Source organism: Oncorhynchus gorbuscha, linkage group LG09 (genome assembly GCF_021184085.1).
Source record: "Oncorhynchus gorbuscha isolate QuinsamMale2020 ecotype Even-year linkage group LG09, OgorEven_v1.0, whole genome shotgun sequence".
NCBI lineage: Eukaryota > Metazoa > Chordata > Actinopteri > Salmoniformes > Salmonidae > Oncorhynchus > Oncorhynchus gorbuscha.
The window spans coordinates 18,660,870-18,686,011 of NC_060181.1; the positions used below are offsets into that span (position 1 = coordinate 18,660,870).

The window sequence follows — 25,142 nt, forward strand, 5'->3', positions numbered from 1 at the left end:
TTTGTAAGTTGTAAATGTTATGTTTGAGTCACTCGGATAGCATAAGCCATGGCAAAATGTGTAGAAATGCAGAAAATGTGCCTAAAACGGCAACATTGTCACTGCGGCCAACAGGAGGGTCTCTAACATTTGGTTGCCACGCAAACCCAGAAAACCCACCTGAAATGTCACCATTATTTTGGCAGTTACATGTATGTTGACAAAAAAAAGCTTAAGGTTTGCAGATAACTCCTACATACTGATATGACACTAGTTCTACCACATTCGTTGATGCATGTGATTTCTCTATGGAAGTCTTATTTCTGGTGGCCATAAACGCAAGTAATACATATTTAACAACCAACTTGAAGAACACTTTCCAAACACAAACTTTGGCATCAGACTTATAGCTACACATTTACACAACCAGTACAATATACAAAATCACAATGTTCACAACTATCAGACGTCCACCCAGTATCCTAATACATGGTATGATGTCAGTCATCTTTGCATATGCTGTTGTCTCACTCACAACCTTCAAGCTTTTTCATGGCCATAGAAACAAAAGCTCAAAACAAATAAATGCATGAATAGCACCCTCTTCTGGGAGGAGTTTCAATCACAACCCAGTGGCAGTTATTTATCTGACAAAGACGTTAAAAGGCATTATTTTCAGTGAATCACCCACTATGCTGGTTGGCTGGGAAAATCCCTCAACAAATAGGCCTAGGTGTAACCACCTGAATGTCTGACTTCGAGGTGCACGTGTGTTTATCTCAGACCAGTTGTCAATGCAATGAGTTAATGGTCTCCCCTGACAAACTAGCCTAGTATTAAACAATGTAAGCATCATGATGAATCAAACCAGCTGATCTGATCTCTCAATCCGTCTGAGACAACACTAGTGACTCAACTAGACAACAGCTCCAAAATATTATTTTTTTATTTTAGTGCAAAAAAGAACATTAAATGTTTTGGATATTTTCAGGAAAAGCAATACTGTACAGGTCCGATATAATCTAAGGTGCTGTGTATAAATAGGTAACTTAAAACACATATAAGCAGTAAAAACAAGACCACATCTCCCAAGAAACAAGTTTAGGATGAACAAAGGGTGGGGCCAACTTCAGGTTGGGAAAACTGATTTTTTTTTAAATGGTAGTATGAAGCATTGAGCATTATCCACATTGAAAGGGAAATATTCACATTTCAATGGACAAGCACACATCTTGTATCATAGTTTCCATAGCAAAAAACAAACTCAAGCTATCAATAACATCAAGTCCACTTGACTACATGTTTCTGCCCTCTGTACGATTGACTGTAGCAAACAATAACCTGAATAAACGTGAGGCAGAGCTTAGACTATGCATTCCAAAACAAAAATGTTAATATTTCATTGAACAGCTACATTCAATGACCCAATTAAAGCAACATGGGAGATGCCTTTCCATGTACCCCATGTGTATCTATGGGAGCACAGCAGTACATGTTGCATATTCAGTATCAAGCTAATAGTTTAAAAGACAGATGACATAGGCTACAATTGTAAATCATCAAATTGTGGGTGAGCAGCTATGATTGTTAGCCTTGGCTTGACCAACACGTTTCCCAGCAGTCAGTTAGGTAACATACCATCCATCTCCAAGGATATGCAATGAAGTTATTGTGATATATTTCTGTATGTTTTGCATTGGCTGGTTTAAAACATTTTACCACAAATAAAAAAAGGCGCTAAATGAATGCTGTTCCATGGGCGCATAGGGAAAAAAAAGGACTAGTCAAAAGCTTGGTTGGACCAACATAATTTCAGCTCAACAATAAAGATCATGTAGCTCTCTAAATACTTTTTTTTTTAAAAAGCTTTAGGATCGTGCACAAGAACTATGATTACAGAACGCAGGTTCACCGACTGTCACATGACAAACGCTCAAAATCATTCCATTTCGTGACAATGTAAGATTCAAATGATGCCTACCAGATATAATAGCCTGTGTAATTATGAAGAAATGACCAGCAGTGTGACGTTACCATAACACTTGAACAGGTAACAAGAGGTAGAACACACAGCCATTTCAACACAATTGCACCAGACTCATAATGTACGTTAGAGTTTCCTGCTTGGCTCGACCAATCAATGGAATTCATACCAAGTTGACTTCTATGAAAAGTGCATCCAAATTTACAAGTCGCAAGACCAGCACCAAATAATAATATTGACATAACAGTAAATATCAAGTACTTGATTTCTAAGAATGCCCAACAAACAGTCAGATTTTGGATTACTATACAGGGAATTAGAAATTAAAGTAATGAATATCGCTAAGGGAGAAAGATGTATTTTTTCTAAAATGCTTCATCTATTACCATACTTACGGCAAGTGAAGTCCATCGCAGATTTAAGGTGACGTTACAGTGAAGGAGAAAACATCTAGCACCTGTAATTAAGCTGTCCTTTTGTGCATCAATGTACAAAATGTGTAATCTTGTTTGGCTAAGAAGAGAGATTGTAAAACAAAGTATAAACCGAATTTGTGCTAGCAAACATACAATACAAATGAAATACAATCCCCCATACCATTAAAGGTATAGGAAAGAAGCACAACAAACACTATTAAATGCACCAAGCAAAAAAACAAAAAAAAAAGTTACTACTTCTCTAAAAATACCCTAAATTCATATTTGAGAAACATCACTACTAAAAATGTATTGGTTAAAAACAATGCATAGTTAGAAAAGAGGGATAAAAGCTAGCCCATCTAGGCTACATGAAGAATTCCCTGCTAAAATCTAATTATTCGGGAGAACAGAAAAGGGAATAAAAATAAATATACTAAAGATCAGTATAATTTCAGTTTTGGAAGGCATTACATTTTTTTTTGCATGAAAGTTCTGCGTATACAAATAAAGCCAATTTGACTTAGTTTAATTCAACTACATATGGGCCAATAAAAAAATGGTTCTATTATAATTTTAACAATCTCTTCTAAAAGCTTATTCAAAATATACCTTATGTCCCTCAAGGCTATGCTACAAAGAACCACAATTAAAAAACAAAACATTTGACTACGAATAATTGCCCCCCTTTTTTGCTGAGCAATAATGAAGAGAACATATCCGTCTCCAGAATCCTTTTCCGCCCAATAGAACCCCGCCCCATTCTTCAGTCCCTAAGCTGTGTGACACTTGGAGCATAGGCTCACTCTACTGTACCGATTCATACACCAACGCCTGTACTACAAGATGCCAGCAACACGACTTGCCCCCCCCCAGCAAGGAGAAAACCATGATTGAAACCATTTTAAAAAGATCAAAACTACAGATCGGCTTAACATATCCAAATCGAATGTGTGAGTCATCTACACAAATTCTTTCATTTTTACATTTTTTTTTTTTGAAAGACAACATGAAAATAAGGGGATACAAAAATGTTATTTGAAGAGACTTGACCTCCCCCCTAATGTAGATGTCTTAACATGTAACAAGGCTCAGAGAACATAAAAAGGTGTCTGTTAGGAACCAGTCCCATTCTATTAGTAAGTTTCTCTTGCAACCGACCATAGATTGACAAAACGACTCAGTCCAAGTAAAAAAAAGGCAAGAGAGAGCAACAATTGCCGACAGTTTAGATTTCATATTATTAATTTGTATAGGTCTCGATTAAAAATAAGTGTGAACAGTTTCAAAGTCTAATGAAAATCTAATGCTTGCTGTCATCAGATGCAGCATAAAAACATTTGTTGGTCACCAGTGTTGATGGACAAATAACTCTGTGGCTGGTACTGTACACAGGCCTGTTCAATTCATAGTTGTACATACAAATGAAAAGACAACATGTTAAGTACTTGTGTCCTGGTCAAAGTATCCATCTGGTCAGTGCACTTTGCTTTGATTGGCTGATAAATAATGAAGTTGTGAAGAGAAAATGATTATAAACCTTCCATCGGGCCCTTATCTTAGATATGCCCACCTCCCTTTAACCCTATTTAAAAATAAAAAAAGTTTCAACTATGGAGAAAGCGGTTTAGTGTGACCGTGTGTCTAAATTCTAAACAATCAAAGTGTGGATACTGCCCTCTAGTTTTTGATAGAAGTACTTCCTAATAAAAGTTTCCTTTGCTCAAACTCTGTAAACTACTAATTTACAAATACAAACAAAATGTACAACATGTCAAATAAATGAGTCCACCCCACCACAACCGATTTCTGAGGAATCATTTTACATACTACTGCCTAATAATGACCAGGGTTAGGCCAGGGAGAGGGGAAGAAAGTGGTTTTGCATGTGTGGGTTTGAAAACAATTGTGGACATTTTGGAAAAGAAACCATTCCAATTTGTTTGGGATGACACTTCTCATTCCCCCTTACTGGTGAGGAGAGACAATAGACGGCACAAACCCACTGATGCCCACACCTGGCACAGTAAGGGGGTTAGGTGGGAGGAGTGAAGGCTTCTTCCCTGTGGGGTCTGTCTCACCCCTGCCGACCCAGGTGCCCAGGCTTGGAGCTTCACGCGAAGTACATTGTGCGCAGTGTGTCCTGGTGAATCTGAACTGCCTTGGCCAAGGCCTGCTGGTCACGCCCGTTGCTCTGTCCCGACGTGTGACTGCCCTCCGCACTGGAATGATCACAGGGGAAAGAGTTAGTGAATTCTTCAGTCTGAATTCTTAAAAATAAAAAAAACATTTAAGACCCTTCATCACCTTCTGGTAATGACTCATCTACCACAATTTGAATGGTGCAGTGATGGAAATACCCTATTAAAGTAACTGATATCAGAACAGGGCCATGGTCTACAGCAGACATGGTGATGTCTCTTACCTGTCGTGCTCCTTGTCCACCAGGTGGTAGCGGGCACGGAATGCCACCAGGTGGGCGTAGTAGGCTGGCGCTGGGATGGACACGGAGCGGGTGCAGCGCACGTAGGTGTGGCACAGCTGGTAGGTGAGTACCTGCAGCTCGTCTGAGGTGAAATGGTTGTCGTCCCACAGCACGTGGTAGTGGGATGGTCGGCTGGTCCCCTGAGGGGAATTACAAATGATATAAATGTTTATTGTAAATGGATTAGTCATTTTCTTTTTGGCTCTACTATAACCAACATCTAGAAATTTGAAAAGTCCAAATTATAAAAATGTTTTGAGCAGAGAAATTACAATTAGATTCTCTCAAAAGCACACAATATTAGTAAAGCTTGCGGTGGGTCCATTCTCCACGACTTAGCTCTATAGTGTCCCGGGTTGTGTCAGACATTGTACCCTATTCCCATATAGTGCACACAAAGTAGTACCCTACATAGGGTAGGGTGCCATTTGGGATGCACGCCTGGGCACTGGCTGGTTCCTACCTGAATGCCAGCATGGCTACACAGATAGAAGTCAAACTCAGATGGGTGAGTGATTTTGGTGTCCACTGTGGTGCCGGCAGGGATGTTGCCACTCTTACCAACCTGAACAAAACACATTAGGAATCATATAATATCCCAATGTAAGCATTTAATATGCACATTTCTTTTACAGTAATAGTGGTCAGTATGAATAGGAGAGATTACGAACCCTCTCATTTCTGTCCATGCAGAAAAGTCGAGTGTGGTGTCTCTTCTGCACCACCACGAAGGTGATACCGGGCTGGTAGTCTTTCTCCAGTTTGATGCAGGCCTCACGGATAGCCAGTAACTCATGTTGGAGCACCTGGATAAACCCCAAAACGACAGCATGTCCATTTATACCAGTTCAAAACAAGGAGTCAGAACAGTAACCAATAGAAACACAGCAGGGCAAACCAAAAAGGAAACTCCCAAACAACCAAAATATCTGATTTGATCTCAGTAAAGATAAAGACTGGGCAGTCAGAATTAAATTGGAACAGTAACCAATAAACAGAAACCAATACAAAAACAAAGACCAAAAATATATATTTTTCTACTCATGCCCCACGGTTTGTACAGTACAATTACAGATCATGCAATTGAATTGAAATCCTATTTCCTCAAGTCTACCTCAAGTCTAACCTGGTTGAACTGGCCCTCAGATATGCCGTCGCGGTAGTAGATGATCCGGGTGGGCTTGAAGCGGGTGGACTTGTAGAACTGGATGAGCAGCTCTCTGACCATTGTGGCCAGGTCCTGGATGATGTCCTGGCGATGCTGCTGTACCCGCACTGTGGCACAGTAGCGGCTGGGGTGGGCATCCATGCTCCCAACCACCTACAAAATAGGCACAGGGATGTGGTCAGGACAATATTACACATCAGGGATTTTGGCTAGGGGTATAGGTCAATCTCAATTATATGTGAATGGAAGATGGCTAGATAAGCAGGAATTGCTGATTAATCATGAATAATCACATCTCTGAGGAAGCACAGGGCACACTTAGATTTTTTGCAAGTCAGGTGGAAGCCCATCAGTGAGCTAGGTGGAGTGGTAGACTAGTTCTCCTTAGTCCTCTCCATTTTAGATGTTGGACATAGTCAAATAAACCACAGTAGACTATTGAGATGCACTCTGCCTCCCTAGCAGAACATGGTTGTGGGTATAGTAAAATAAACTACTGTACACTATTGAGATGCACCCCTACATTCACAAGTAGTTGACAAGGCCCTATGAAGAGTCTGGTCCGTCTGACTTACTGCCGCGATAGAAGGCTTCTTCCCGTCTCCAGCAGGAGGGTGAGTGACGTCAGCACCCAGGAAGATAACTGGCTGCTGGAACACCAGGGGCCTGGAAAGAATAGACACCCACAAGGTTAACCAGAGCCATCCTTAGAGATGAAGTGTGAACAGAAGAATGGACGGAAACATGACAGTTTAAACAAATTCATCTCATTTACGGCATATCATGGCTCTATAGTGCAACCATTTCACTTGCATAGGCGCCAAAATCTTTTGCAATGCAACCTGTAATTTATATTTAGGAGCACCAAGTGCGCCTAGAATACTTAAGGATTCTAACATTATTACCGCAGATATTTTTTCACTGTGCTCCTAAATTCCTTTATTTTTCAATTTAGGCACACGTGCTCCTTGTAAAAAAAAAGAAGCTTTGAGCCCTGCATGTGGACGTATAGGTGAATGAGCATGTTGAAACAAGCCACCAGTCTCAGATGTCATGGACAAATGTATACCAGTTTATACATTTCGAACAAATGTACAACACTCCATTTGATTGATAACAACAACCAGCCCATGTTAATGAGAGAGGTTCTACACTGACCTGCCCTGTGGGAGGAGGATGTTGTTGACCCCGCCCAGCTTGACGTTGATCTTCAGGCAGAGATTAGAGAGGGTCTGGGGAGTGGTCTTCTGAACGTTCTTCACCTGGACACACTGGGTGGCCATGCCCAGCACCGTGTCACCAACACGCTTCACCTCAGCTACACCACACAGGGAGGGAGGGAGACAGGCCATGTCAGCACAACCGGAGAGATATACAGCTAGCAGTGTGTGTGTGTGTTAGAAAGTCTACATATGAGATTTGATACAGTTGGAAAGATAATCCAGGAAACATACCAAAAACCCTTTTAGAGCACAGTGTTCTAGCTGAACCAAGAGGATTTACAGGTTAATCTATAAAAACAGGAGACAGCCATTCACTTAGGAACTTTCCTCACCATAGACGGGCGTCTTCCCAGGCAGGATGACCACCACCAGTTGCAAGCCTTGATAGGTGTACTTGAGATGTTTGAACATGGGCTCCACGCTGTCCGCCCCCTGGGCGTACTTACAGAAACAGGGTTGGCCCTGGATGGGCATCCCCGCATCACGAGAAATCTTACGCAGCTGGTCTGTAAATGCCCTGAGAGAAACAGGTTTATCGGGGGTTAGATGGGGAAACAATAGTCCTAAAATATGGAAATCATAAAGGGCAAACATGCAAGGAATATGTAGAAGTAATGAATGTTTTTAATACCGTCGAGGAATTGGTAGAAGAAATTAATGGTTTTTAATACTATCATGATTTCTGCAACAATAACTTGATAATAGATGCCCATCCTTGCAGATGCAGTTCTTACTTGAGCAGAAGTTCAGTACACTGTCTCTGTGGGGCGAAGCAGGCGATAGCCCACACCTTGATCTCTATGCCAGTGTGGAACTGCTTGTTCCTCATGTCCCACACTCCCTGGATGGGAGTTGCTATTGCTTTATTCTGCTTGAGTAAAAGGGAGAAGAGGTAAGGGTCAGAAACAAATAGTTGTCTGTAACCACTCTTCCAGCCAACCATTTCATGCGGATGAATTACCTGACGCATGAAAAAAAGTCACAACTAGACTAATGGAAACATAAAATTGTACCGGTATTTTATAAATGCTGACAAGACAATTTGTTAGTTCGACATGGTGGGATCTTTTTGTGTCTAAGAAATGGTGGAAACACCTTTATGTGCAAATATTTATATAATAACCATACTGACAAAGCGAACTTGGGAGTCACATGATATGTTCTGTGGTCCTCCCACTACAACTAAGGAAAGCATGCAGTTTATTAATTATTAGGCTACAAATTAAACAAGTTATGATGAACTTCACAGGGTGATGAGTGTAAGGTGATGAGCTTGATGCTCCTTTCCAATAAATATTGAGGGTCTTATTCTGGTGACATGATGATTGATGCTTGGCTGCTGTTTGACAGATACAAATATGGCTCTTATCCATAATAATCTCATGTAGGTAGCCTACCCACACTGTATCTGCCAGCTGTTGGCTAGAGCGCATGTGCCAAGACGAGTTGGCACACTCTCTATAGAACACAACAGTTTGTGACAAAACCATCAGTTGAGTGGAAATTGTGATGGAAACCTATTTAACTTGCATTTTTCATTCGGTACATGGGAATTTAATGGCAAAAGTTATTTTTATGTGCCATTCTCCATCATCCATAGCCTTTTATCTGCAAAAAGTCAGTTTGATTGAAACATCTCTGGTGGGAAAATGCAATGTTCAAAATATTTGCATGAAAATCTGTTGCAATTTAGATAGAAACCTAGCTTGTGGTAAAAAAAAAAAAATAATAATTTAAATGTCTACACAGGATAAGCAATAAAATTGTAAAAATTAAGACGATTACACCCAACTGGGATATGTCTCACATTCAAAACACAAATGATATAACATTAACACTCCAAAAAGCTCACTACCAAGTTTATTTTTGCATAATATACCTACAGAACTGTGGTTCATCAGTGCACTATTCATACGCAGAGGCAACAACAAGTTGTTTAGAATGATCTAAATCAGTCAAAAAATCCAGCTTAAATGGCAGAAACCTACCCGCCCTCCGTAGAGGATAGATGGGGCCTGGAGGACTCTGCCATTCACCTCGGTCATCTCATCCCTCACCATCACCCCAAACTCACGCACGTAAGGATCATTGTTAAAGTTGGCACTTCTCATCTGAAAAGGGTAAACGTTCAGCAGTAATAATTCAGAGGGGTTATTATACACTAGGACTTCAGAAAGACTGAAAGAAAACATTTGCATATGGTCAGGCCACCAATGGTTCAATAACAGCAGTTCAGTCATTGTACATTCAGTTAAAACCAAATACATACTTTAAGTGCATAAAAATCAGCTTTCAAGAAACTCAGTGCTTGAGTTCATTCCAGTAACTGTAACTTTACCAGTTTGCTGATCTCTTCCTGGCGGTCGGGTGCCGATCGGGCTGTGGCACGGATCATAGTAGACGTCTGATTGTCTGTCAGCTTCTTGATGCACCGCTGGCCAGCTACTATGTTGCATACCTGGACACAAACAACTTTATTAATACTCTCAGGGACACATTAAGAAGGCATCATCGACCAGGAGATTCATCTCCCATACCCTAGAGATACAAGGCATTTTCACTGTTTCAAATGGCAAACTGGAGTTTCTATAATACCGCCAGGGACCTCATTCTTTTTAACAATTTGAACCCAGCAGTAAACCATCTGAGGTTGTGAGGGGAGACTGCAGACTGACCTCAAGGGGGAGGTAGGTGTGTTTCTGCTCCTGTCCAACCTGTAGACAGGGGAGGTGGGGGTAGCGTAGTATGAGTTTGTACTTGTCTTTGAAGTACTGTGCTACTGTGCATTCTATGGTCTGGCCATTCTCCTGCTGTAGAGGAAACCTGAGGTCAAACAGATGAGAGAAATAAAGAAAATGTTTGATTGGATTTTCAAAGGGATTCAAGATCCCAAGTGGGGATTTCTGTTTGTCTTGATTGCTCTTAAATCCGTGCATGAAAGATGTGTTAAGCAGTTTTTTGTTTTACATCCCTATGCAAACCATTCCTGGTTATATCACAAGATACTAAAGGAATTGAGGCAGTAGTTGTGAATCTTTTATGGTGTTCTTTCTTACGTCTGGTGGCTGGCTGGTCGTCTGGTAACATTACATACTCTGTACTTCCTTTTCATCTGACCACAGTGAGTGATCTCAACCTTCAGACCTGAGAATCACAACGGCAAAACAATGGTCGGATTCACACACTGAACAATAACATTTTCCTATTTTATCACATTCTACTTTTAAATAACAGAGTTCAAATCAGATTTTACTTCAATACACAAATAGATATCAATATTTATTATTATAAAATACAGAATTGTTGGGTATAAGTATTAAAGCATTTCCACTCAGACAGAAAAAAAACAACCCAACGCAACTATTGATTACCTGGTAATGAATGATTACCTTTGATTTCCTTGGTAAACTTTACTCTCTGGGAGTCGGTTAAGGGCTTCTGTTGTTCTTCAATGCTTTTGAAATCCAAAACCTCACACATGAACTCAATCACAGGCTGAGCCTTGTAGAACGCGGTGGCAGACACTGGAACAACAAAACACCAAACACAGAGATGAGATTCACAGACCTATCCTCCGGCTTCCAAATGCATACTGTAACTTACGATTATGTAGGTTGCACTTGATTGAGGATAGTTGGTTGGGTTTACCTTTTTAGGACCAATGGCATCACCTCAAAAGTACAAGCCCCACCCAATCAGCACTTTAGGAAGAATTAAATCTATTTACTGCCTGAAACATACCATGGAATGAGATTCTATCCTCCTTCCAGTCACACACCCAACACAGAGACATACTCTAGTCAGACACACTCCCTACTATTTAGGGAATAGGGTGCCATTTGGGACGCAGACATTTCCTGTGTGAAACCTACCGTCAATGTTTAGCATCATCTTCCACAGGGAAGGCCTGACTGATTGGTGGAACCCAAACCAGACCTCCCTGCCCCCGCCAAGGGGGTTAGAGCATCCCTCTGAAGGGGTGAAGAAAGAACGTCCGACGGGGGTGTACCTGGTGGAAGAGGGTGTGAAGACAATGTGATTCACCTCAGTCTCAACAGAATCTGGCTTCACAAGGAGCCTGACAGAGGAATTTGAATAAACAGGGCCAAATACACTAGATGTAAATGGTGTGTGCATAGGTATAGAGAAAACAGTGGTTTATGAACAAATTTGAGGGAAAGATTGAAGAAATTACTTGAGGGTCATTAAGTATGTGGACCAATGTATTACAGCAGACATGGTAATGCTAAGCCTATTTGCACATTTTGTCTGAGAACTTTGTATGCAACTATAAATACCACCATTAAATACCAATATTACTTAGCGAAAATATACTGGTTGTTTTCAAGGAGAAAAGACTGACCTCATAGAGGGCAAATGTCTCATGACCACATCCAGGGCCTGGATGGTCTCGAAGGGGATGTTTGGCAGTCGTCCCGACAGGGCTTCTTGAAGAGCTTGCAAACTGACGCAGGACACCCACTTTATGGCCACTTTGAAGCTCCTATCCTTCCCCTCGCCTGGGATGGTCACTTCCAGCTCCACCTGTCAGTGTACGTGTACAGGTGTTTTAGTGTGTTTAAAATTGGCATGACTACCCAGTCAAAGCATCAAAAAGCTTAATAAAATTTATTTTTCATATCACTAGGCAAGTCAAGACCTTACATGGAATATGTAGCCTATACACAAGGTAAAACCACTCTCCATCCAATATCATGGATGTCATTAATATAGTATCACATTGCATGTAGTCACATTATTATTGATAGTCCCATAATATCACAATTACATCACTGACACCTCAGGTCAGATGGGGAGACATACTTTTTCCCTCCCTATGGGTAAGGGCATGGCTGTGTAGAGATTCTTCCTCCCGTCATACACTGGCTTTCGATCCCCAAAGATCTGCGTTTTAAAGTGCTGTACCATGTGCTCCACAATTTCACTGAGAAGAACAAAAATGGAGCATATGAGACGTTATCAACACAGTACACAGTCCTTATCACAGCCAAGACACCTATTTTATAGCATAAAAACTATGTCATATAACAGAAGTGATGTGCATCTGGAACAGTTATTCTTAAAGAGTGATCATTTGGAGAGTTGAAAGACATTTCAGGGTTACAAAAAAAATATTTTTCTCTTTTCGATATTGACGTTAGATTTAGTTTATTCTGCTCTTTCAAGTTTTCTAAACGGATTAAACAATTCCACAATGTACATTGCATGTGGATGAATTATGGCCACGACATCTGTTTGGTGATTAGACCTATGCTTAATGTATTTAGTCTTTATCAAATATGAAACATTTTTTTCATATTTTCAGTCTGGAACCTGTCTACATTTAGGGGGTTTATAGCCTAGGCTAATCAATTGTAAATGGCACTAGCAGTTCGCAGACTAGGGTCGTCACTGGTTACCACAGCCACAAAGTCATAAATCTACTGTTTCCACAATTTCACTTCTTAAAAATCAGATGTTAAACCTAACCTTTAACCTCACTGCTAACCTTATACTAAGACAGATTTTCCTTTCAGTGAATGATGCGCATCACTACTTCACAGGAGAGGCATTTGAGCATTAACATTTTATTTTTTTTGCCAAATGTGTTTTGGGGCAGAAATGCCATCTGGAACACGTGAACTTTCATGTGCCTTATTAACAAACTTGTATGCCATCTGTAAATACGAATACAATTGTTAAATTACGAGCCTAGTTGGTTTAGCCACGGAGAAAACAGGAACCTTCCCGCTTTCCATGATTGGCTGAGATAATGGATTGGACATGCCGAGATGAGTTCGGATTGGTCTGCCATGTAGCACGCGTCGGTCTATAATGAGCTACTTAATACGTGTAGGTAATCCTTTCTAACGCAGATTTTGAACGATAGCTCTCCACTTTCTGGAGGACCGAGTTTTGAAATCAGTAGAATGCCTGTTGGAAGCAAGAGTATGATAGCTAAGGAGAGAACTGTAGGCATTTGATTACAAGGGAGTTGAAAGAGAACACAGAAAGCTGTTGTATAAAACACATCTCTGGATTAAGTCTTCAAACGAAGGGCAACCATGACAGAGGGAGAAGTGTTCATTTGTGTATACATGTAAGAGTCTAGCTAGCTACAATTTAATATGATATGTTTCTAATTTTGTCCAAAAGTAGTTCTCATTGCAAGTTAAAGCATACAGTTATATAGCTAGCGAGAGAGCCAGCCAACGTTGGCTAATGTTACGTGTATGTATATTATTTGTATCTCAAAGACATTTGCATTCCTAGCAATAGCCTAATGTTAGCTAGCTAACATTGAACCTAGTTGGTTAGCATTTAGCTACCTGTAGATTCACACAGGGTGGTAACGTTAGGAGTTGGGATTATGGTTCATTATTTAGCTAGCTACACAAAAAAATTTTTAACTCCATTATGCAAGTAGCCATTTCACTGTACCATTTTCACCTTCTGTATCCTGTGTATGTGACAAATAAACTTGGGATTTGATAGCGCGTTTACCGGAGACTAAATGTGAACATTATGACCAGCACCAAAGTCAAATTACGATATAACATTAAGCCAATGAGACAGTGTCCAAGTTCTAGTAGAATGCCCTGCTTCTATTTCGTCACTCACAACCGTAAGCTATGAAAGCTTTGGTGGTTTAGTACATGACCGTTCTCACCGTTTAGCACATGGCCTCACATGTGAATCCTTAAAAAGTTGGGTGGGGCTAAGGCTTAAGGGTGTGAATGATGCAGAATGAGTGTAGACAAAGAGCTCTCCAGTAGGTGTACCAAGACATTCAAGGGCCCTTTCCTCAAAAGTGGGGTTACAAGTTTATCAACTTTCAAAGCAGAATTACTTTTCAATTGTTCCTCAACTTTAGTGTGACATACCATTTTCTAGCCGAGTCTCTACTTGTAAATACAATTTCAAATTTTGCTACATAGGACTGAATCGAGCCAGTCGGTCACATATAGCGATTGACTTTGTGGCTGTGGTAACTAGTGACAACCGCTAAGACCCCAAGCAGAAAATGATGCAACTGTTCCATAATTTCAACTCATTATTTGAACACATATTTCCCACCTTCAGTCAGCCAGTCCCTTTTGGATTTGTGATAAAACTGTTGTCATTTGTCAAGGAATGTAGCTTGTGTATCCCATCAGTTAGATACGTTTTTAATGGGCATTTAGTCCACTCAGCAAGCATTTGTGGAGGGAGCAGTTGGAACGCAATTGATTAAGTGAGACATGGAAGGTTAAGGGAATTTAGGGAGCAGAATTCTGTGATACTTGGCTTTTTTATGTGTCGCCCAAATGCATATGTACAAATGGAACTCTAGAGTAAAAGCAAATTAACGTAGCCTTCAAGAAAAAATAAAATACACCAATTTGTTGTACAGCTTTTTTTTTTGTGTATATATATATATATCATCATCTCTGGTTAAAAGGTAAAGTTTTGACATCTGTTCAATGACTTATGCCCATCCATAGCTCACATGGGGAAAATGGCGCAGCACAGCTTCCAGAAAAACAGTCTCTTTCAAACTAGGGATTTCGTGGTTAATTGTGGTAAAACAAGTAATTCTGCTCATAGATTATGGTTTTATGAACTACACATTAACACCACCAGCCCAAAGAGGGAGGTTAAAAAAAAAAAGTACTTCGATATACTCTGGAACTTTGGCAACTTCTAACTAGATAATTGAAGACTCAGGTGAAAGCCTGTAAACAAAATAAAATGGTTCCATACCGGTTGACCCTTCTGGGGCATTTCTCTGGCTTAATGTCAATGTCGTAGTGGTAGACCTCCAGTTTGGGGATCTCCATCTCAAAGAAGTTGGCCTGCAGTTTGATTGTCCTGCCCATGGTGCCAAAGTCCGGCCGCGAGGGTGGTTTGAACACGTATTCTGGCACTGGGGGAGATGGGGGATCTGGATCAGAGGGGTCAGGGGTAGGAAGCAAACAAAGGAACAAGTTAATAACTGTACAGATGGAATGGATTTTGCCTTGTCTCAGATGTGTTTTTCCAACTCCTATGTTCATTATCACAAGTTAGCAAGACACTGTTCTAGTCTGTTTGCGCTAACGCACAAGATTGTTCTAGAATATTATTTTTAGAATTTGAATAGTTAGATGTTCAAAGCATTTGACTGCCATGCTTGAACTATTTGGTTGGTGAGCCCTGACCAAGTTTGGACACCATATTGAACACCGAGGACTGTGAAGAGACACACATAAACACAATAACTCACACCCACATGGATTTCCTATTGGAGTAATGGCCTGAGAGCACACACTTAATGTGTTGTGAAGTTATGAAATGTCATGTATATAACTGCCTTAATTTAGCTGGACCCCAGGAAGACTAACTGCTGCCTTGGCAAAACTGGTTCAAAGTCAGTCTTTTCTTTAGCAGTCTGTTAAGCCTATGGATTATGTGCATTTTCTCAGAAGCTTAGCTATGACGAGAGGGTCAAATTTTCAACTTCTAATCAGCATGTCTAAGAATAACTGGCATCCCACATGATAACCAGCGTTGTTGTAATAGGTAGAGAAGGGGATATCAGACCCCTGAAATTCGGGACATATGCTGTAAAACAAGTCCCTTTGGAAAATAATGGTTATTCGGACATGACCTGACTTGAGTTCTAAATAGTAGGCATATTACAAATGCAAAAAAAAATGTTTTATAGTATGTGAATCTTTAAAATCGAGTATGCTTTAAATGCCTCGCTGTTCTACTCATTTTGGCTTGTCATCTATTAGAATTCACTGCAAACTTTAAGATAAATGTTATTCCTGAGTCTGTTTGACAACAGCTGATAATCAGATAAGTGGACGCCCTGTACCTAAATGAATGATAGGAATCAAACAGTTGGGCATTACATTACGCATCCTCAGGATGGGTGAGCCTAGTATCTTGATATGTTACCTACTGCATTAGTTCTTAATAGGACGCAGTAAAATTAGTACACAGTATGTCGTTTTAGTAAGTAGCAGGCAAGACAGATTTCGGACATGGCCGATGTGCTCCAGTGCAGTCAGCTGTTGTCCAGTGTTTCTTGCCGGTAAACACTACCTAATTGATTCCTACAGTTATACTTGCCCTATTTTATATCCAATGTCCTTTGCCTGCTAGAATCAAGACATTTAAAGATGTGGGAAGCTCTAAAAGGCTAGCACGGGCAAGCTACTCTTCCTTGCTTTCACAAAATGAAAAAAAAAAAATAAATGAAAATGTTTTGCCAGCGCCCCCTTGTAAATGGTAGTGGGACATCATGTTACCAAAAGCTGTCCGCTGCTCCAAAAATCCCACTCCACCCCTGGGCACGCAAGTGAGTAGATCAACGGAATGAAGCTTGTAGTAACCTTAGTGTTTTTTCACACATACAGTATCAGTCAAAGGTTTGGACACACCTTCTCATTCAAGGGTTTCTTTATTTTTTACATTATTTTCCACATTGTAGAATAGTGAAGGCATCAAAACTATGAAATAACACATGGAATAGTGTAGTAACCACTATGTGGTCCAGCTCATCCCAAACCATCTCAATTTGGTTGAGGTCAGGTGATTTTGGAGGCCAGAGCATCTGATGCAGCACTCCGTCAATCTCCTTCTTGGTCAAATAGCCCTTACACAGCCTGGAAGTGTGTTGGGTCACTGTCCTGCTGAAGGACAAATGATAGTCCCACTACATGCAAACCAGATGGGATGGTGTATTGCTGCAGAATGCTGTGGAAGCCATGCTGGTTAAGTATGCCTTGAATTCTAAATAAACCAGGTTCACAAGTAAAGCACACCCACCTCCATGCTTCAGTGGGAACCACACATGCAGAGCTCCTCCGTTCACCCACTCTGCATCTCACAAAGACATGGCGGTTGGAACCAAAAATCTCACATTTGGACTCAGACCAAAAGGACAGATTTCCACCAGTCTAATGTCCATTGCTTGCATTTCTTGGTCCAAGCGAGTTTCTTATCATTGGTGTCCTTTAGTAGTGGTTTCTTTGCAGCAATTTTACCATAAAGGCCTGATTCACGCAGTCTCCTTTTGAACAGTTGATGTTGAGATGCATCTGTTACTTTAACTCTTTAGAATTTATTTGGTCTGCAATTTCTGAGTCTGGTAACTAATTAACTTATTTTTTGGAATGCCCTTGAAGAAACATTCAAAGTTCTTGACTGACCATGTCTTAAAGTAATGGACTGTTGTTACTCTTTGCTTATTTGAGCTGTTCTTGCCATAATATGGACTTGGTCTTTTACCAAATAGGGCACTCTTCTGTATATACAAGGTCCCCTACCCTAATTGAAATGCATTCCAGGTGACTACCTCATGAAGCTGGTTAAGAGAATGCTAAGAATGTGCAAAGCTGTCAAGGCAAAGGGTGGATATTTTGAAGAATCTCAAATATATATATTTTGATTTGTTTAACATGTGTTTACTACATAATTCCATGTGTGTTATTTCATAGTGTTGTCATCATCTTCACTATTATTCTACAATGTAGAAAATAATAAAAAATAAAGAAAAACCCTGGAATGACTAGGTGTGTCAAACTTGACTGGTACTGTAGTTCTGAGCAATAGTTGAATCAGTGATTATTTGTACATTTTTTGGGGTCCGGTTGGATTTCACATTGCCAAATGTCAAACTAAAATGGCTTAACAAAATCATGTTCATACCAGTCATTTGTTTAGAGAAAACTCTCACATTAAATCCATGTATTATCATTAAATCAGCATAACTTGTCCGAAACATCATATTACTTTCTCTTTTGTATTCCAACAACCTGCGGGAAGAAACAGCGCAATAGCAGCTCCACGCGAGTAGGCTAAATTCAGTAGCCTATAGCTCCACCCTTTGAGCGACCCACGTTGTGTCATTTTGTGCATTCCCAAGTGCAGATAGTATATTCACACTAGGGCTGGGACAACACCAGTATCAAGATACTCGTCAGCATTGTAGAAAGGAAACCAAACAGATTTCAATTCTTTAGGAAAACAGCCCTAATGTTGAAGAGAAAAAAAAACATTGTCATCCAGTCACATTTATTTATTTTCCAAGCTATAGCCGGTGCTGAGCGATTAACTGAAACTGTGGTTATTTTCCATTTTTTAAAACTAATGGACTGGTCTCAGTTCAATTATTTTAATTCCATGTGTTTCTCTGAGCTCAATGCACACATTGCAGTTTCTCTAGAGATAAATCAGATCCGGCCTGAACTGTGCAATGTAGTAGGGAGTTGTAGTTTCCAACAGGCCAATAGTCTACCAACTTAAGCACCTAAAACTTGGTAATTAACTACGACCATAATCCATTGTGCATCTACATTACATGACCAAGAGTATGTGGACACCTGCTCGTCGAACATCTCATTCTAAAATCATGAGCAATAATATGGAGTTGTTCCCCACTTTGATGCTATAACAGCCTTGAAAGTCACTGAGCTCTTCAGCAAGGAATTTCTACTGCCAATGTTTGTCTATGGAGATTGCATGGCAGTGTGCTCAATTTTATAAGCCTGTCAAGCAACAGGTGTGGCTGAAATAGCCACTAATTTGAACGGGTGTCCATATACGTCTGTATAAAATGTATAATATTTATTAGGGTACTTGTCCAATCTGCGTTTTTATGACCGTCACGGAATAGAACAACGCTCAATCGTGAGGTGATATAAGAGCAGCTGTTGCTTCACGGGGCATCTACCTGAAAATACATGATCTAAGTGATTGATGTTGGTATTCAGCAGTCATAAAAGTATGACTTATTTACTTTACATGTTGCGTTTTTGTTCAGTAAAGTGTTGGTCCCATGTTTAATGAGCTGAAATGAAAGACACCAGAATTTTTCAATACACAAATAAAGCTGATTTATCTCAAATTTTGGGCACAAATTTGTTTACATCCCAATTAGTGAACATTTCTCCTTTGTAAAGATAATCCATCCACCTGACAGGTGTGGCATATCAAGACATGGATTAAACAGCATGATAATTTCTCAGGTGCAACTTGTGCTGGGAACAAAAGGCCACTTAAATGTTCAGTTTTGGCACACAACACAATGCCACAATGTTTCAAGTTAAGGAGTGTGGGGCTGCAGGGTAGCCTAGTGGTTAGAGCGTTGGACAAGTAATCGAAAGGTTGCAAGTTCAAATCCCCGAACTGACAAGGTACAAATCTGTCGTTCTACCCCTGAACAGGCAGTAAACCCACTGTTCCTAGGCCGTCATTGAAATTAAGAATGTGTCCTTGCCTAGTTAATTAAAGGTAAAAATAAAATTGGCAGAAATGTCCACCAGAGCTGTTGCCAGATAACTGAATGTTCCCTTCTCTACCATAAGCCACCCCCAATGTCATTTTAGAGAATTAGGCAGTACGTCCAACCGGCATCATAACCGCAGATCACGTGTAACCACGCCAGCCCAGGACCTCCACATCAGACTTCTTCACCTGCGGGATTGTCTGAGACCAGCCTCCCGGACATCTGATGAGTATTTGTCTTTAATAAAGCCTTTGTGGGGAAAAACTCATTCTGATTGGCTTGGCACCCAAGTAGGTGGGCCTGTGCCCTCCCAGGCCAACCCATGGTTGCACTCCTGGTCAGTCATGTGAAATCCCTAGATTAGGGCCCAATGAATTGTATTGAATTGATTGAATTCCTTATATGAACTGTAACTCAGTAAAATCGTTACATTTATATTTTTGTTCAGTATACAAAATTGTGATTTTGCCAGACAGCATAGGCAGAAGCTCTAGAGATGAGATGCTGACTTGGAATGAAATAAAATCAAATAAAACAAATCTAATATACACAATTTAAATATTTTATTCAAGTGAATAAATTATTGTTAATAAGTGACAAGTAAATTGGCAATCACTACCATCATGGGACTTCAATTGTTTTATTCTGTGTTACAGCATTCAACCCACAACGCAATTAATGTTTAAAAAAATACACCCCGATTTGTTATTTATTTTTATAATCTAACATAAACCTCAAAATGCACTAGTTGCTCAACACTAGCTATAGCATACAATATTTTACATACAGCAGATTACTTAAGGACCAAAGAGCTTGTCCTGCTTTGTGTTTTCATTTTTGCCATGGAAAAAAATATTGCGATAATGGTATAGTCACAGCCCTGGTTCACACCAGTCCAAACAAACCGAACTAAAGGGGGGAAAACATGCCACAGTTCTGAAAAGTCACTCCAAACTAATTTAGTGTTAAAGTACCCTAAGATTGGTGTGAAAGAAGCTTACCAGAGCCAATTGACCCTGAGGAGTGCGGTGGTTCAAGCATCTCAGCAGCTAGAAGAGAAAACATTTGTCAATTGACATGACTCACAATGATTAAAATGAAGGCTGCATGGATCACAAAATGTTCTGTAATATTCTTATAACTTACTCCTATTCATAATGCCCAAATAAAACCTTGTCACTTCATTCTCCATGTTCATTTTCATGCCCTATAGTTTATTGCTGCATAGATAGCAACTACAGACCCTACCAGTACGCTTGTTTACTCGATGGAGTAGTGTGGATAAAGGTACAATTTGGACTACAGTGGAATCCCTCATCCCTGCATTGAGGTAAGTTTTCCAACCCATCCATCGTACTGCTTGCATCTTCTGGCACACCGACTACCCATTTCCAAATGCCTCACCCTCTTATCAGCCTTAGAACAGAATCATGTACAACTGCTGAGCCAATTTTTCAGCTCCCTTATCAACAAGTACACACCAGCAGCTCAGCAACCTGGCAATCTGACCACTCCTAAAACCAACCATCTTCCTGAAACTGGTCACCATCATTCTCAGTAAGGATTGGAAATAATTAACTGGATATAGTCAACCAGTGTATCAGTGGTGCAACCTTATTTTCTAGCAAATATTCATTTTCACATAACTGGCTCCACTTTGAACAACTTAAGAGTAATGAAAAATTACCCACTAGTGGTATAGCATAAAATATATGTTGGCTAACGCTACTCGTCACCATCGATGCTTTTCCCCAACCTAAATACCAGGCCATGTTCCCACCTGCACAAACTGAAACAGCATGTTAGGAGAGGATATTTTCTTTCATTGGCCTTCACTTAATGGCATTTAGTTAGTGATCAACCAATTAGTTCCCCATTCTCAATTTCAACTTAATATCTAGTTAAATGTAGCTAGCGAATGATGCACAACTTAAGTATTGTTGCTAGCTCAATATATAGCAAGCTGACTGGTCTCCATAATGGTAGCTAACGGCAAAAATAATAACTTGGTGCAAACAGTCTCTGAAATGTAGCGGGTTAGTCAGCTAGCAAGTTAGACAACAAGCAATGGTTAACAGGTAGCTAACTAATTCATTAGAACGCAAACCAAGTTAGCTAGCTAACATTTGAAAGGTTAACAAGCCGCCGTTGGATAACAAGGCGACTGCCCGTTAGCAGGCTAACGTTAGCTAGTTTACTAAAAATGAGTTCCTCTGAGTTAGCTACTGGCCAACCATCTATTATTTTAAATATAAAAATATATATATTTGCACAAAATGTATCCTGCTTTAGGATTGGACTTGAACAAGATTGAAGTTAATCGACTTCCAACTATCGTTAGCCAGGTCAACAGGCTTAGCTAACATTAGTTAACTAGCTAACAACAACAGGCCATGCAAACGGTGGCAAGGCTTGCTAACGCGAGATCTAGCTAGCTACTTAGGGACAAAATGTTAAACTGAACTTGGCGAACAATGTTACAAAACGAAAACAAAACCGTGTAAATGATTAGAGGCCCCAAAAGCCAAACTATCACTATCAGCACATTTATTCGCTATCAGTCTTGCTAACTAGCAAAATGCTAAACTTACCTCCAGCTGCTCCACTGGAATACATGTTATCGGTTGTTCAGCGTGCACTCTGTGGTCGTACGTACGGGTACTCCACTTTTCTTAAACGTCGCCAAAATACATACGTAAATGGGTACTATATATATATAAAACAATGTGGGTGGCTGGTTAGGAAGTGGAAGGTTTTAGCCAAGCAGTAAATTACAACACCACGAGAGCTTTATCATCCTCGGCACCGCACCATCCCCCAAACACAAACGGGAGCTATGCCGAGAGAGGCTAGGCAAGGATCTGTGTGATGTCACACAGTCCTCTCTCTTATCCCCGCGCGGTCTTTCCTTGGATCGTGTTCATTTTACAACATTGAGAAATTCAGAGGAAGATGAATCAACCAAAGTGCAATTAATGTATTTCATTTGGTCCCTGTAAACACTACAATATTAAAATAGCTGTAACGTTACCAACCAAATGTGTATTTTTACTTAATTTGGCCACTGCCGAATTCAATGGAAGAAGAAACAGCAGTCATTTTCGGGGCATGTTGTATTTGAAATAAATGCTCACTGATAAACCCATCTCGTGGATTCCACAAAAGTCCTGCGAACTAGCTTAACATTCATTATTGTTACTGGATGATGTTGTATTGGTGTAGCTAGTAGGCCAAAGCAGCCCAGCCTTCTCATGCCATATGTCCTATGTCCCCCTACTTATCCTCCTCAAATACGGGCTCCGGAGTGGTGGAGTGGACTAAGGCACTGCATCTCATTGTTTTAGGTGTCACCACAGACACCCTGGTTCAAATACATGCTGTATATCCAGGCTGTGAAGGCTGTCCTTGTAAATAAGAATTTGTTCTTAACCAACTTGCCTCGTTAAATAAATAACAACTGTGCCTTGACCAGTAGGGGCAGCCTAACATTTACGGGCCTTTAGAGTTTAGGGGCCCAGCCAACTACTCAAAAAAAATTCACTTCCATTTGTAAATTTAGGCCAACCAAAAAGAGATCAACATCAATGGAGTGACAGGTGGCCTAGTGGTTGAAGAGACAAACCAGTAGCCAGAAATTTCTGAAAATATACAGAACTGAACTTGCAACCTGCTGTGGGCTGCTGCATTTTACCCCTGGCACCATTTCCAGCCATTGTGCCATGGAGCAAGGCACTTAACCACCTTAAACTGCTCTTGTTCCAGGCGTGCTACTCCCTGGTGGCAAACCGTGTGCCTCTCCAAGGGTGTGTATTTGGTGGGGGTGAGATAGACATATTTCTGTATTTCACAAAATGGACACTAATCCATTCGATTCTATTCAGAGGACTCATCCCATTAACTTATTAGGCCAATATGAACTAACAAATCCAATCATTAGACTACCTCATAGGCCTATTTACACTTCACTCCATAAGTATTTGGACAGTGAAGTTACATTTTGTTATCTCACTCTATACTCCAGCATTTTAGAATTGAGCTAGAATGTTTCATATTAGGTGACAGTACAGAATATCACCTTTTATTTGAGGGTATTTTCATACATATAGTATGTGCCGAAGACGTAGATGTTGATTATGGCAGCCCCCCGCAACTCTCTGATTCAGAGGGGTTGGGTTAAATGCGGAAGACACATTTCAGTTGAATGCATTCAGTTTTACTACTGACTAGGTATCCCCCTTTCCTATCTGTTTTACCATTTAGAAATGAAAGCACTTTATGTATCTCGTCTCCCCATTTGAAGTATTTCAAATAAAAATCAAATGTATTTATATAGCCCTTCGTACATCAGCTGATATCTCAAAGTGCTGTACAGAAACCCAGCCTAAAACCCCAAACAGCAAGCAATGCAGGTGTAGAAGCACAGTGGCTAGGAAAAACTCCCTAGAAAGGCCAAAACCTAGGAAGAAACCTAGAGAGGAACCAGGCTATGTGGGGTGGCCAGTCCTCTTCTGGCTGTGCCCGGTGGAGATTATAACAGAACATGGCCAAGATGTTCAAATGTTCATAAATGGTCAGCATTGTCAAATAATTATAATCACAGGCAGAACAGTTGAAACTGGAGCAGCAGCACGGCCAGGTGGACTGGGGACAGCAAGGAGTCATCATGCCAGGTAGTCCTGAGGCATGGTCCTAGGGCTCAGGCCCTCCGAGAGAGAGAAAGAAAGAGAGAATTAGAGAGAGCATACTTAAATTCACACAGGACACCGGATAGGACAGGAGAAGTACTCCAGATATAACAAACTGACCCTAGCCCCCCGACACAAACTACTGCAGCATAAATACTGGAGGCTGAGACAGGAGGGGTCAGGAGACACTGTGGCCCCATCCGATGATACCCCCGGACAGGGCCAAACAGGAAGGATATAACCCCACCCACTTTGCCAAAGCACAGCCCCCACACGACTAGAGGGATATCTTCAACCACCAACTTACCACCCTGAGACAAGGCCGAGTATAGCCCACAAAGATCTCCGCCACGGCACAACCCAAGGGGGGGCGCCAACCCAGACAGGAAGATCACATCAGTGACTCAACCCACTCAAGTGACGCACCCCTCCTAGGGACGGCATGAAAGAGCACCAGTAAGTCAGTGACTCAGCCCCTGTAATAGGGTTAGAGGCAGAGAATCCCAGTGGAAAGAGGGGAACAGGCCAGGCAGAGACAGCAAGGGCGGTTCGTTGCTCTAGAGCCTTTCCGTTCACCTTCACACTCCTGGGCTAGACTACACTCAATCATATGACCCACGGAAGAGATGAGTCTTCAGTAAAGACTTAAAGGTTGAGACCAAGTTGCGTCTCTCACATGGATAGGCAGACCATTCCATAAAATGGAGCTCTATAGGAGAAGGCCCTGCCTCCAGCTGTTTGCTTAGAAATTTTAGGGACAATTAGGAGGCCTGCGTCTTGTGACCTTAGCGTACGTGTAGGTATGTACGGCTGGACCAAATCAGAGAGATAGGTAGGAGCAAGCCCATGTCATGCTTTGTAGGTTAGCAGTAAAACCTTGAAATCAGCCCTTGCCTTGACAGGAAGCCAGTGTAGGGAGGCTAGCACTGGAGTAACATGATAA

At 40.8% G+C, this 25,142-nt stretch overlaps 1 protein-coding gene across 7 annotated transcripts; it reads right to left on the minus strand.

Annotated features, from left to right (window-relative positions):
- Window positions 1-907: 907 nt before the first annotated feature.
- Window positions 908-22,362, minus strand: LOC124043241 (protein argonaute-2). 7 transcript variants are annotated; one of them, XM_046361600.1, is made up of 20 exons: window positions 22,106-22,362; window positions 20,516-20,563; window positions 14,999-15,179; window positions 12,080-12,200; window positions 11,619-11,800; window positions 11,128-11,264; window positions 10,627-10,779; window positions 10,312-10,399; window positions 9,931-10,078; window positions 9,594-9,713; window positions 9,244-9,366; window positions 7,990-8,126; window positions 7,588-7,772; window positions 7,191-7,350; window positions 6,608-6,698; window positions 5,979-6,185; window positions 5,536-5,670; window positions 5,328-5,429; window positions 4,805-5,004; window positions 908-4,601 (listed from the first exon to the last, which is right to left on the minus strand). In XM_046361600.1, exons 1-20 carry the CDS (start codon window positions 22,128-22,130, stop codon window positions 4,493-4,495), a joined length of 2,652 nt encoding a protein of 883 aa, XP_046217556.1. In that variant the 5' UTR covers window positions 22,131-22,362; the 3' UTR covers window positions 908-4,492. The 7 variants fall into 7 exon arrangements, with proteins under 7 accessions (XP_046217556.1, XP_046217559.1, XP_046217558.1 ...); XM_046361603.1 differs by having other exon boundaries at window positions 5,991-6,185; window positions 7,990-8,123; window positions 10,645-10,779; window positions 14,999-15,194; XM_046361602.1 differs by having other exon boundaries at window positions 10,645-10,779; window positions 14,999-15,194.
- Window positions 22,363-25,142: the final 2,780 nt, after the last annotated feature.